The sequence below is a fragment of the Gopherus flavomarginatus genome, chromosome 3 (assembly GCF_025201925.1).
Source record: "Gopherus flavomarginatus isolate rGopFla2 chromosome 3, rGopFla2.mat.asm, whole genome shotgun sequence".
NCBI lineage: Eukaryota > Metazoa > Chordata > Testudines > Testudinidae > Gopherus > Gopherus flavomarginatus.
Genome location: NC_066619.1, coordinates 274,441,255 through 274,456,342, shown reverse-complemented (window position 1 = coordinate 274,456,342; position 15,088 = coordinate 274,441,255). Strand labels below are relative to the sequence as shown.

General features: G+C 43.7%; 1 protein-coding gene and 1 gene segment (V, D, J or C); one reads left to right on the top strand and one right to left on the bottom strand.

Annotated features, from left to right (window-relative positions):
* LOC127046417 (succinate--CoA ligase [ADP/GDP-forming] subunit alpha, mitochondrial) overlaps nucleotides 1-13,421 on the bottom strand; it is a 28,385-nt gene extending 14,964 nt beyond the window's left edge. The window contains exons 1-2 of the mRNA XM_050943421.1: nucleotides 13,217-13,421; nucleotides 23-126 (exon numbers count right to left, since the gene is read on the bottom strand). Of these exons, the coding sequence (XP_050799378.1) occupies nucleotides 23-126; nucleotides 13,217-13,265 (153 nt within the window). The 5' untranslated portion in view covers nucleotides 13,266-13,421. The remainder of the gene's footprint in view (nucleotides 1-22; nucleotides 127-13,216) is intronic.
* LOC127047413 (immunoglobulin kappa variable 3-20-like) overlaps nucleotides 1-15,088 on the top strand; it is a 481,670-nt gene that overhangs the window by 81,388 nt on the left and 385,194 nt on the right.

Sequence of the window (15,088 nt, the reverse complement as noted above, 5' to 3'; positions counted from 1 at the left end):
GATCTATACCAAAGATACGCACCTGTTTGCCAGTAAAACCCTGGCAGATAAGCTTTGTATTATTATTGATATTAAGATTTTTCCGCGTGGCTGAATACGAACAGTGACGTACTCCATTCTGCTGCACTAAAAATAATAAAATAAAAAGGTTAATAATCACTTGTGTTTCTAGAATCCTACTTTACCCTACTATATGGCCTTACAAATGTTACTGAACTAAGTCTTTCAACACTCCATGAATCAGACATGACTCCATTCTACAGTTACGTAAGGGAAGGACAACATTTTGAGACTCAGATTTTCAGAAAACTTTAATTTTGGGTGCCCTACCTTAGATACCTCAGGCCTGATTCCCAGGGGTGCTGAGCACCTGTAGCTCCCATTGACTTTGTCTGGAGCGTGGGTAGGGTTGCCAACTCTCCCAGCCAGTCAGGGAGTCTCCCAGAATCAATCTCCCAATGGCTACTGAAACCAGTCCAGGAGATTTTAACAGACTGCTAAAAGTCCAGTTGGTGGCGCAGCAGGGCTCTGGAAAGCATACCTGCACTGGCTCTGCGCAGCTCCCGGAAGGAACTAGTATGTCCCTCTAGCTCCTAGGTGCACGGGGTCTCTGTGTGCTGCCCCCCCCACACCAAGCGTTGACTCTGCAGGGTACATTGGCCAGGGATCACAACCAATGGGAGCTGTAGGGGTGGTGCCTGCACATGGGGCAGCATGCAGAGCTACCTGACCACCCCTGAACCTTGGAGCTGGATATGCTGGTCGCTGCTGGGAACCACCCAAGGTAAGCACCGTGCAGACGGAGCCTGTACCCCATTCCCCTCCCCCAGCCCTGAGCCTCCTCCTGTACCTGAACTCCCTCCCAGAGCCTGCACCTTGCACCCCAACCCCTTGTCGCAGGCTCCGCCTGGAGCCGTCTCCCACACTCTGAACCCCTTGGCCCCACCCTCCAGCCCAGAGCCTGCACCCCTTGCCCCAGTCCGGTGAAAGTGAGTGAGGGTGGGGGGAGAGTAAGCAATGGAGGGAGGGGGGCTGGAGTGAGTGGGGTTTTGGAGAAGGGGTGGGCAGATATAAGGCCTCAGGGGAGGGGAGGGGCAGGCCAGGGTGTTCGGGTTTGTACAATTAGCAAACCTCAGTATGGGTGCTCAGCATGTCAAGCCCTAACTAACTGTTTCAAAAACCATCCAACAATAGAGGCCACTTTTAAAAACATGGCCTAAGACTCAACCATGGCCACAAAGTGAGGCACTGTCAGAACTGGGAATCGCCAAGGTACCACACAGCCTCCAATATATACGCATATTACACCTTAGCCAATCTGAAACATCTAGCACGTTGAGTGATCCTCAGCAGGATCACTCCAGGGTGAAGATTCGGTGAGAGCAGCTTTTTCCAATAATTTCCTAGCTGCTAGGGTTCAGAAACCACAAACTTAAAACCATGCTTGGACTCGTGGGGAAAAGGAAGGCCCTCCATCAACACCACCATCACCACTTTCCATCTAATTCAGCAAGAGGGTGCTTGCATGTGCCTCTTCTCATTGCTTCCAACACCCTGGAGATATACAGCTAAAGAAAACCAATGAATACAGAACATGCATACTAAAAAGAAAGGGAACTAACTGCCTTCCTATTGAACAGTTAAGACATTCTGTTGTTTCATCTCGGATCGCTGGCAAGGCACACTTACATTTCACACATGTAAATTAATAATAAGAGATGGCTAGGGAAAAGAGGGACAGATTCTTAACAAAACCTTTTGCAAAAAGGTCAGCTCTAGCAGAGAATTTCAACCCTATAATGGGCCTTGGATAGTTTAGAAATCCTCCCTAACCAGGATGTATTTTATGATACTTATTCTAAGCAGGAAATTGTACATTCCTAGCACACAACACAGGCAATATTAGTATATGTTACAAGAGATGTGGTGCTGTTCAGGTACCTAAAGTCTTAAGAGGAAAAAACGTTAAGAGACGAACTTTAAGAAAAAGGGGGGAAGGGGACGCTACAATAAAGAGATCCAGACTGTCTTTGGTTTGAATAGGCATATGCTCAAGTGTGCCCGTAGGGGAGCTACATCATTTAAAAAACAAGACCACAGTACATAGAGTTCACTGGCTGGAGGAAAAAACAAACAAACAAAAAAAAAACCCTCTCCAAGTATTTTACAAATAGATTATATGGAGATATACCTATCTTACAGAACTGGAAGGGACCTTGAAGGGTCATTGAGTTCAGTCCCCTGCTTTCACAGCAGGACCAACTACTGTCCCTGAAAGATTTTTGCCCCAGATCCCTAAATGGCCCCCTCAAGGATTGAACTTACAACCCTGGGTTTAGAAAGCCAATGCTCAAATCACCGAGCTATCCCCCCCCGACAAACTCTAACGACCAAATACATGTCAGTAACATGTCGTGGTAAGTAGACAAGTACATCTTAAAATAAAGGCACCAGATAGAAATTGCAATTATGGAAGGCTTATTAGTCCAGGTTTCTTTTACATAATATTTAAAACCTAAGCAGTTACAAGGCTTTCCCCCCCCCCACAGAGAGGCTAAAGGGACAGTAATCCTTCAAAGATTTCTCTTTGCAAAGAATTTTTTAAAGATATAGCATGTGTGTACTCCAATTCAACCTAAATGAGAAGGGAGGCTAAACCGACATCAAAAGACGTTTATACACTACTAAGTCAAGTCTGATCTCTCCTGCGGGCGCTGCAGTCTTTTCCCTACTTTTCAGTCATGCCAAATAATGTGAAGTATTATAATATCACATGCCTATGTCTGATTCCAACCTATTAGATAACCAGTCTTGTTTTCTTGAAGAAACATTGTGGAAAAGAATGTTACACAAGACTCTAAATACCACCAAACATTTCTAACAGTACATAAAATTAGAGTTTAAAGGGAAAATGGATATGGTGGCTAACAGTATGTAACAGAACTGTTAGATATGCATGTTATCAGTCTGTTAAGAAGTCAGAAAAGCCTTTGCAATGTTCAATCTAATCACTTGCTTTTGTCTGCTTGATCAATATTGGAAGCAATACGCAAATTATTATTTGAAATAAATAATAATACATAAATTTAAGTTTTAAGAGAAACAATTATGCCAATAAATCAAGTAAATTCATGTCTGAAGCTCTAACAAACACACTGAATGTGATTTTAGGGTAATCTTTAGACCAAAGTTTCGGTCAGGAAAAAATGTGTTATTTTAAACTAGTGCAGCTAAGTGTGGATACACTAAAATGCACACTGGTTTAAAAAACAAACACAAAACATAAAACACAGCATGTTGAACCAGTGTAACTCTGGTTAGACCAGGTCTATGTATGTTGGGACATGTGTGTGCCCAAACACTGACAGCATGCCCAGAGCCAAAAACGACTTTTGAAATGTGACTTCCCATATATTTGTATCTAAAGAATCACTCCTACACACTGGCTAGTGTTTTAAAAGTACACTCATAAAAACACATCCTTTTAAAAGGCTTACTTTGATGACTCTTCTAGGGTGAACAGGCATAACTGAATCATCCACGGTTAAGGTTCCATGTCAATCAACATTTCAATATTGAAAAGGACTCTAAGCTAGACAGTAGAAAGATGTTCTTAGTGTACCTATTTATAAAATACAGCACAAAGTCCATTTTAAGTGTTCTCAGTGGGTTTTTTTGTACATTATTAAAAAACTGATTAACTAAATTTCTATTATACTGTAGCATCATGCCACCAGTTCTACTGTTAAGGTTCAACTGGCTATTCCATATCTATTTTCGGGTGCTTATCAAAAAAATTTGGAGGCTGAGATGTGTCAGTTTCAGTCCTATGGAGAATAAATAATAACAATAATTAAAAGAAAGAACACACGCACTTGCTGAGCCATTCACAAGCTGGCCAAGTGTGAAAAGAGATGCATCTTCCAATGTTTAAAATATTTTTTTTATGCACTCTGATAACTCAAAACCGGCTTAAACTCCAAGCTTTCTATGGATTTGTCCTGAAGCATGTTACATGGTTTTTGTATGGCAGAAGAAATTTGGTTCAGGAAAAAATGTAGTTGGTTGGAAAAAAAAAGTGGATACAGGAATGAGCAGATTGCACTAGACAGCATACAGCTGAGGATAAGTTTTTGGTGGCCTCAGCATGCAGTCACCAACCCTTGGTGGTGTGCATTCTGACACTTCTTCCTAAAATACTTAATTAACTTTAGGAAAATAAATATGCACCTATACACATCCAAATCTTTAATTTATTTATGTAGGGGTTTTTTGGGTGGTGGGGTGGAGTGGGGGAGAGTGAGATGATTCAATAATAAAAACAGTGCACAGTGGTCTCTATTCTTTACTGAGACTAAACAGAATATCACTTTTCACAGAAGACTTGACAGCTGGCCACAAGGCCTTGAAAAATTATTTTTATGTTTGTTAATATCACTTTTCACAGCCTCCAACCTCGCTAGCAAGTCTGCTGTGAAGTCTGCACTAGTAGGTTTGCTGTAACAAGTGATATTAACAAAACATGCAAATATCACCTTTCACAGCAGGCTTACTAGGTCTGTGCAAACCCCAGCACATCAAGCACAGGGAGAAAGGGGGGCCTGGGGTCCCAGAGTTGAAGCCCAAAGTCCCACCATCCCCAGGAAGGTGGGCTGGGAACTCACTGGCCCTCTGGAGTCCAAGATTCCCCCAGCAAGCCTACATGTCTCCAGATGCGGTGCAGAGCACCAACCCCTGCTGGTGGCATTACCAAACAGCAAGGCAGGTGTATACAGTAGCAATGGGGAGGGGAGTAGCTGCTGCTTTGCCCTCCACCACTCAGGAGGCTGTCCTGGCCGCAAGAAAAGCTACTGGTGATTGCATGCAGCGCGTGGCCACATTTGAGAAACACTGGTCTAGTGTTAGCCAAAGACTCAAAAAATAATAGCAACTTTTTTTTTGAAGTGCATCAGAAGCAGGAAGCCTGCTAAACACCCAGTGGGGCCGCTGGACAATCGAGGTGCTAAAGGAGCACTCAAGGATGATAAGGCCATTGCGAGAAACTAAATGAATTCTTTGCATCAGTCTTCATGGCTGAGGATGTAACGGAGACTCCCAAACCTGAGCCATTCGTTTTAGATGACAGATCTGAGGAACTGCCCTAGACTGCGGTATCATTAGATGAGGTTTTGGAACAAATTGATAAATTAAACAGCAATAAGTCACCAGGACCAGATAGATGGTATTCACCAGAGAGTTTTGAAGGAACTCAAATGTGAAATTGCAGAATTACTAACTGTAGTTTGTAACTTATCATTTAAATCAGATTCTGTACCCGATGCCTGGAGAATAGCTAATGTGACGCCAATTTTTTAAAAAGGGCTCCAGAGGTGATCCTGGCAATTACAGGCCTGTATGCCCGGTACTGAAGTCAGGCTCACTCGTTGAAATTATAATGAAGAACAATATTGTCAGGCATATAGATGAACATAATTTGTTGAGGAAGAGTCAACATGGTTTTAGTAAAGAGAAATCATTCCTCACTAATCTAACAGAATTCTTTAAGGGGTCAACAAGCATGTGGTCCAAGGGGATCCAGTGTACTTAGATTTCCAGAAAGCCTTTGACAAGGTCCCTCACCAAAGCTCTTACGCACATTAAGCTACCACAGGAGAAGAGGGATGGTGCTGTCATGGATTGGTAACTGGTTAAAAGTTAGGAAACAAAGGGTAGATATAAATGGTCAGTTTCAGAAGAGAGAGAAGTAAATAGTTGTGTCCCCCAGGTGTCTGTTCTGACCAGTCCTATTCAACATATTCATAAATGATCTGGAAAAAGGGTTAAACAGTGAGGTGGCAACATTTGCAGATGATACAAAATTACTAAAGATAGTTAAGATCCAGGCAGATTGCGAAGAGCTACAAAAGGATCTCTTAAAACTGGGTGACTGGGCAACAAAATGGCAGATGAGATTTAATGTTGATAAATGCAAAGTTATGCACATTAGAAAGCATAATCCCAACTATAGATATAAAATGATGAGGCCTAAATTAGCTGTTACCACTCAAGAAAGAGATCTTGGAATCATTGTGGGTAGTTCTCTGAAACCATCCAGTCAATGTGCAGTGACGGTCAAAAAAGTGAACAGAATACTGGGAATAATTAAGAAAGGGACAGACAATTGGACAGAAAATATCATGTTGCCTCTATATAAATCCCTGGTATGCCCACATCTTGAATTCTGTGTGCAGATGTGGTCGCCCCATCTCAAAAAAGATATTAGAATTGGTTCAGAAAAGGGCAAGACAAATGATTAGGGGTATGGAACATCTTCTGTATGAGGAAAGATTAATAAGACTGGGACTTTTCAGCTTGGAAAAGAGACTGCTGTGGGAAGATATGATTGAGGTCTATAAAATCATCTACTTTCTCTACACCAGTGATAAGGAAATGTTGTTTACTACTTCTCATAACAAGAACTAGGGAGTCACCAAATGAAATTAACAGGCAGCAGGTTTAAAACAAATAAAAGGAAGTATTTCTTCACATAATGCACAGTCACCCTGTGGAACTCTTTGCCAGAGGATATTGTGAACACCAAGACCATAACAGGGTTCAAAAACAAACTAGATACATCCATGGAGAATAGGTCCATCAATGGCTATTAGCCAGGATGGGAAGGAATGGTATCCCTGGCCTCCGTTTGCCAGAAGCTGGGAATGAGCAACAGGGGACGGATCACTTGATGATTACCTGTCTGTTCATTCCCTCTGGGGCACCTGGCACTGGCCACTGTCGGAAGACAGGCTGCTGGGCTAGATAGACCTTTGTTCTGACACAGTAGGGCCATACTTATGTTCTTAGGTCTACTTATCCTAACCATGTCCAAAAAGTGACTGTAAAAATGGCGTAAGGTGGCCCCATGTTTATTGTTTAAGATCTTATCTACACTGGCAAAGAGTAGCAAGAATCCTAATCGTAAGTGATTAGTTGTTTGTATTACAGTAGTGCTACATGCTCCTGTAACACTTGCCTGGGGTACCCAACGTTGTGAGGCACCCCATCACCACAATCTGCCTTTAGCGTCAGGAAGTCTTGTATGTGCCTGCTGTGGATCAGCTCCCTGAAACCACCGGCCTCTGGCAACATGGTAGAGCTGCTGAGCCTTCCAGGCCTGACTCACTCTGTGTAGATTAACGATAGGCACACATCAACCACCAAGTCCTCTGAGTGTCCCTCTGGAGCGCTCAACTCAGTTCCTTTCAAGGAGAGTTTCTGCAATTTTTTAAAATGTATATAGTTATAGCGTACCCTCCTGTGTAGCAAAAAGATGTATCAGATCTAATGTAGAGAGGCTCTATGTAGCTGCAAATCAACATGCTTTAATGATTATATCAACCAATGATAATGCATCTTTCCTTAAAAAAGAGCTGAGGTACAAATGGAAAAGTAGATTAAAATTGAGACTTCAAAATTGAGGCTTTCCGCTTTGTGATTTAAAATCAATCTACTCTAAGATAAGAGGAAACATGAAGACGACAACTTTGGAAAAGATACACCATGACCTCTTATGTGAAGAAAAAAAATGTGGAGTCACAATATGAAGGGAAAGAAAGTATAACAAAAAGATTTTTTTAAATAGTTCATTAAATAGCAAGTTGTTGCAAGCACATGTGGTACCCCAGTTTTCCTCTTCACCTTTGCCTTGTTTTGTCAATCAGGATCTGCAGCTCTTGTTCGTCTCCAAGCATTCTTGTCAAGTGCACCTTCCAGACTGACATCAACCTTCCTCATGTCACAGAATCATAGAAATGTAAAGCTGGAAAGGACCTCAAGAGGTCATGTAGTCCAACCACTCTCGCTGAGGCAAGACCACATTGAAGCAGACCAGCCCCTGACAGATATTTGTCCAACCTGTTCTGTCCAGTGCTTAACTATCCTTATAGTTTGAAGCTTTTCACTAATATCTAACCTAAATCTCCCTCGCTCCAGACTAAGCCCATCACTTCGTGTCCTACCTTCACTGCACACAGAAAACAATTGATCACAGTCCTCCCCATAACAGCGCTCAACAGTCATCACATGTTATTAGCTATCCCTCAGTTTTGTCAAGATTTAACACTATTAGTTTCTTCTTAAGGTAAGGTCAGGTTTCCCTAGGTCAGGTTTTCTAAACCATTTATCTCTTTTCTTCCTGCTCACCTCTGGACTCTTTCCAAATTATCCACATCTTTCCTAGGTATAGTGTCCAGATTCGGACACAGTATTCCAGCTGAGGCAGATTAGTTTTGAGTAGAGCAGAAGAATTACCACCCACATCTTACATACAACACTCCTGTGAATACACCCCAGAATATTAGCCTTTTTCGCAACTCCATCACATTGTTGACTCATACTCAATTTGTGATCCACTATAATCAAGATCTTTTTCAGCAGTACTATCGTCTAGCCAGTTATTCCCCATTCTGTAGTTGAGCATTTGATTTTGCCTTCCTAAATGAAGCACTCTGCACTTCACTGAATTTCATCTTGTTGATATCCGACTAATTCTCTCATTTGCTAACATAGTACATCTCTACCCCGATATAAGGCGATCCGATATCACATGAATTTGGATATAACATGGTAAAGCAGTGCTCGGAAGGGGTTGGGAGCGCTGTGCACTCGACTCCAGTGGATCAAAGCAAGTTCAATATAATGCCGTTTCACCTCCACGGCAGTCACGCAAAGTGGTTGCACATCGCTTCCAGAGGACAACCTACCATTGTAGTGATAAACTACCTGAAGACAAAAATCCAAAGGGCATGTGTGATTGGCACAGCTTCTACAAGTCAGCTGATCAACTGATGTTCTTGGTTTGAAACCCGAGTCTCTTCTCCTAGGAGGGCTGCCTAACACAGTTAGCAACCCCCCTCTGCCCAGACAGTACTCAACTTTTATTCCTTCAAAATGAAGGATGCAATAACAGAGGAGCCTAGCAATACAGCTATTTTTCCATCTTGTTTAGTAGTTGGACTTAGTTCCCAAGCTAGTATTTGCTGGGTACATTTTTCAAGACCTGCCTGTCCAAGAGGAGCATTTACTGGATAACTGCCTTGAGTCTTTGCCTCTCCTCACACCTTTATCAGAAGGCTGTCTCAATTAAGCAATAAATGGTCAATCCTTTGAGGAGCTGCTTCCTACAGCTTTCATTCTATTTTTGGAACATAATTTTCAACTGAAATTAGAAGTAAAGATAACTCAAGTTTTAACTAAAAATATCCTACAAACATGGAAATTCACAGCGATAAACTTAACAAGAGTCTAGGAGTTTAGATAAGCCAGTCTTGAATGTTATGAGAGTGCTTATACTCACCACACCTAACGAATAGAGCCCTGCAAATCTGCTTTATATCCATGGATATCCACAGACAATGTTTGCGGATCATGGATGGATGTGGATCAAAATTTTGTATCCATGCAGATCTCTACCAATGAATCCAATACTAATGGGCAGCTGCACTAATGACTAGCAAAACCTCAGTCCCTATCAACCTCCCCATCTTCTCCTATATCAAGGATCCAGCATTAGATGGTCATCAGCAACATACAGATGAACCATATGGCTGATTCAATTGCATTGAAATGGACCAACAATGGCAACCAAAAGAGAAGTTGCTCCAAACTTGGATGGGGGTGGGGGGAACAACCACTACCATGGCCACCCTGAGATACTTCAGTGAAGCACCTCAATAGTAGGTGCTTTAGCTATGACAGGCTGAGCTGGTCAGCACGATATCAGATAGCCATCTTACGTAATCATTCCCCTTCATGCCAAGAGAAAAGAAACCCAATAATGGCCACTGTTACAGTTGTCCTATAGATACGAAAGCCTCAATATACTTATCATAATGATACAACTATGTTATTCAAGGTAACTTTGGAGCTGAAACAGCAACCTTATATGTTTCTCATATTTTGCTATACATTATATCAATCTCCCATCCACTCACAGCTATTCCAGGAATGTATAGCCATTTTTATTTATTTATTTTTTTAAAGATGGTGTTTTTAAAAAAAACAATGTTCCCACATGATTTCCCCCCCCCCATTAGAATCCTGATTCATTTCAATTCAATCATGCAATATCTTCATTTACAATACAGTGTGTGCTTATCTACATACAAATGTAAGCAGTCTTTAATGCCTCAACATTCCATATAAGTGGTGCATAACTTCTAACCTTTGAGTTAGTTTGCCATTCATTAGCATTTTACACAAATTATTTCACAACACCAGGATTTAAATACTGATTCTTTACAATTAAGACAAGCAAGGGCATGTTGCAAGATCATCAAGTACAAACAAGAATAAGTCTGTACCCATCTTACAATCAAAATCAGCAACTTATGGTCAAAATCAGCACTGTGCAGAACAGATTTATTAACTGTGGTTTTTACACAAAAAAATATGTTCAGCCTCAAAATCCCTGTGGAAAAGGAACTAGGTTGTTGTCAAACTGTATGACAGGAGATGTTATAGAGTAAGTGTTATTAAGTGGAGTTGTATGATGGAGTATGTTGTTGGATGACAAGCAAAATAAAATATGGTGTTCGGTGCACAGATGCAGAGGCTTGGACTCCTGGACAAAAAGTTTCACCATCCCATTTGGAACTTCAGGTGTTGGAATTTGTCAACTGGCAGTTTGTTTTTTAAAATATTATTTTTAAAAGTGTTGTTCCTAACAGAGTAGCTGTTAACCAGTACATACTAAATATCTTCCCAAAAATCCCTTAAAAAGTAAAAACAAACAAAACAAACAAACAAAAAGCCTTATGTGAGTGTCTTTCTTCCTGATGCCCTGGACAAGTTTTGTAAAGGGAGCACAAAGGGATATTTGTTTCAGCAAGAGTGGAAACTGACTTAGGCTCCAATCCTGTAATTTAAAAGCACACAGGCAGAATCCTGCACCTGCATGGAGTTACAAAGAATTCAGGGGGCCTCTCCAGTCTGTCCATATGCTATCAGTTGTAGAATAGAAGCCTGACAACTACGGGACCAATTCTTCAATGGTCTCTAAAAGAGCAGATCCCTGTGCGGATCTCCAGTTACTTCAATCTTTCCATTCAGTGCTCACTGCAGGATCTGTGTCTAACTTATTACACAGGAATACAGTGAAACTTGCTACACACAGCAGTGCCAACTACAAAGTAAACAAACTATAAAGACAAAATGTTTTCACAAATCTCTTTCAGTTATAGTCATCTTAGGTGTCACTTGTAACTATTATAACCACAAAAAGTTTTCAGGCAGAATTGTGATTTTTAAGTTTAAATAAACTTTATAATTTTGGGGGTATTCGTAGGGCCCTACCATACCAAATTCGCAGCCATGAAAAACACATCACGGACTGTGAAATCTGGTCTCCCTGAGACATCTGGTCTTGTGTGTGCTTTTACCCTATACTATACAGATTTCACAGGGGAGATCAGTGTTTCTCAAACTGGGGGTCCCAACCCAAAGAGGAGTTGTGGGGTGTGGAGGAGGAGGGGTGTTGCAAGGTCATTTTAAAGGGGAAGCCGGAGAGCAGTGGCAGTTAGTCAGGCACCCAGCTCAGAAGGCAGTGCCCCACCAGCAACAGTGCAGAAATAAGGGTGGCAATACCATACCATGCCATCCTTACTTCTGCACTGCTGCTGGCAGTGCCTCTGCCTTCAAAGCTGGGATCCCAGCCAGCAGCAGTCGCCACTCTCCAGATGCCTAACTCTAAAGGTGGCACCATCATCTGCAGCAGCACAGAAGTAAGGGTAGCAGTACTGCAACGTCCCCTAAAATAACCTTGTGACCCGCTCACAACTCCTTTTTGGATCAGGACCCCTACAATCACAGCATCATGAAATTTCAGATTGAAATAGCTAGAATCATGATATTTATGATTTTTAAAATCTTATGACTGTGAAATTGACCAAAATGGACTGTGCATTTAGACTTTAAAGAAATACCATTTGTTCTTATCCTTTCTAGAAACTCCCCTGTTCATTCAGTGTTGGCCTTATGATATACAGGACTCTCAGCTAACAGAGGAAGGGACTTTAATTTTAAGGACTTTAGTATTTTAAGAAAGAGTAACAGATGACCACCTCTGATTTTGCTGGCTGGCATAGCTCCACCCTGCACCCTAAACAATTGGACCTGCGTATTCACACTCTGCTCACCATTTACAGTACTGTAAAACAATTATGTCCTAAAAAGGAAGTTTTCTCCATTACATGTTTAGTGAACTTTATAACTCTCACAGATTTCTCTCTTTCTCTCTCTCCAAAAAACACAGGCTGTCAGCAACAGGTGTTAAGTGTGAGAAGGAAAAATATACACAACAATCACACCCAACTTTTTTTGAACAGCTACAAAGTTCTGCTAAAAGACAAGCTCACCTGTACCATCTAAAGTGCCCCCTGAGGGTTGCCACTCACATGAGACTGCCTGACAAGGCGCTGACATGGGACTTTAAATACCTTTCTGGCCCTGACAAAGAGCTCTCTGTAGCTCAAGAGCTTGCCTCTTTCACCAACAGAAGTTGGTCCAATACAAGATATTACCTCCCCCACCGTGCAGCTCTAATAGGATATTGAAAAGCAAGTTAATGAACTAGAGCACTGGACTGGGAACACGGGAGAACTGGGCTCTTTTCCTGGCTCTGCCACCAGCCTATGGAAAGTCACTTCCCAGCTCTGGGTGCAATTCCCCCTCCCGGCCCCCCATCCCTCAGAGGGAGATAATGATCCTAACTTCACCTGCAACGCGCTGGAGAACGAGGGCTGAAGACCCCCGTGCGAGAGCCAGGAATGGCTCCGAACCGGGACGTCCCGTTTGCAGCCATCGCCTCCGCCCGCCAAGGCGGGACTAATCGCTTCCCCGATACCCCAGACGGCAGCTACCCCCGGATGATCCCCGGGGCCGGGGAGACCGGGAGGGTCCCTACAAACAGCAGGAGCAGCTGGCAGCCCCCCCAGATGCAGAAAGGGGGGGGGAGCTAGCCCAGCCCGGAGACACCAACCCACGTCCCGGGGGGGGGGGGGGGGGCGAGCCCCCCCGGCCCAGCATCCGGCTCAGGATCCGGCCCAGCTGGGGGAGGGGAGGCGCGAGGCCTCCCCCCAGCCCCGGCTCCCAGCCAGACCTAGCGCCCGCGAGGCGCTGAGGGCCCCTGTCAGCGCCGGGCCAGGGGCTGCCCCAGGCCCCGGCCCGGCCCGATACTCACGGAGCAGGAGGCGGCCCAGGAGGCGGGAAGCGCCGCTGCAGTGGGACATCGTCTCCTTCGCCAATGACACGGGGCCCGGGCGGGCGGCTCCGCGTGCGCGCGCAGGCGGCCAGCGAGAACGCCGGAGGCCAAACCCCGCCTACAGCCGCCTTTGCCGGGACAGCCGCGCCCTGCCACGGGGATATGGGGCCCGGCGCTGGCCAGGGCACCAATCCCACATCCGGCCCTGCGTGGCGGCTCCGCGGCCGGCCGGGAGGGGTCCTCGCGAGCTGAGGCAGGACCCCGCCGCGCGGGGGGTTGTGGGGATTGTAGTTCAGTGGTAGAGGGAGGGGAGGAGGGAAGAGCAGGCTGAGAGCTTAGGGGGAGGGGAAGGGCGAAAGGAGAAGCGGGCAGAGGGGGATTTTCTCTCAGACTTGGAGCAAATCAGGTGTAAGGCTCCTTTCAGCATCAGTTCAGACCATTCCCTCACGGCAAAGCGTGGAGCGTTGGTGTGAACAGGGCTATGGGCTTCCAGTGTTTGCTACTGTCCCTGCTTTAAGGCAGCAGAAAAACAGAGTTGCTAACCTGTCAAGGTTTTTTTCCCCACTTTGAATTTTGGGGTACAAAAAGTAGGGACCTGCCTGAACACTTTTAAACTTAATTACTAGCTTAATTCTGGTACGCTGCCACCAGCCAGAAGTCTGTGTCTGGCACACTTCTGTTCCCTCAAAACCTTCCCTGGGGAGCCCAAGACCCAAACCCCTTGAGTCTTAAAACAAGGAGAAATTAACCATCACCCACCTTTCCCCCCAGACTCTCCCCTCCCTGGGTTACCTTGAGAGGCTTACACAGAGCCAAACTCCTTGGATCTTAAAACAAAGAGGAATTAACCATACACCCTCCTTTCCCCCCCATCAATCTCTGGTGAGTTTAGACTCAATCCCTTTGATTCTAAAACAAGGAAAAATCAATCAGGTTCTTAAAAAGAAAGCTTTTAATTAAAGAAAGAAAAGGTAAAAATTATCTCTGTAAAATCAGGATGAAAAATGCTTTACAGGGTACTCAGATTTATATAGACTAGAGGGACACACACCCCCCGCATAAGCCTGAGATACAAAGTTACAGCAAACAGAGGTAAAAAAATCCTTCCAGCAAAAAGACACATTTACCAGTTGAGAAAACAAACATAAGACTAATCCGCCTTGCCTGGCTATTACTTACTATTTTGAAACATGAAAGACTGATTCAGAAAGATTGGAGAACCTGGAATGATGTCCCGTTCCTCTCAGTCCCGAGAGCGAACAACGAACCAAACAAAAAGCAGAAACAAAGACTTCCCTCCACCAAGATTTGAAAGTATCTTGTCCTCCTATTGGTCCTATGGGCAGGTGTCAGCCAGGTTTACTGAGCTTCTTAACCTTTTACAGGTAAAAGAGACATTAACCCTTAACCATCTCTTTATGACCCACCCTCCAAATCTCAGACAGTGTGGAACCACACTGGCGGTGATTTCTTCCTAGAACTTTAGAATAAACTGATTAATAAAACACATGCACCTTTACATATAATACTAATTATGTAAAACTACAAGACTTTTCACATTTCAAGGACAATTTTTAACCAGTTGATTCTGGGAAACTTTCACGGGAGAATGCATCAGCTACTTTGTTAAAAGCTCCTGAAATGTGTTGAATTTCAAAATCAAAATCTTTGGGGAGCTAAACTCCATCAAAGCAGTTTTTTGTTGTTTCCCTTGGCAGTATGAAGCTACTTTAGCGCAGCATGGTCGGTTTCTAGCTGGAAACGCTGTCCCCAAACGTATGGGCGTAGCTTTTCCAGGGCATACACAATGGCATAGCATTCTTTTTCACTGATTGACCAGTGGCTTTTCTC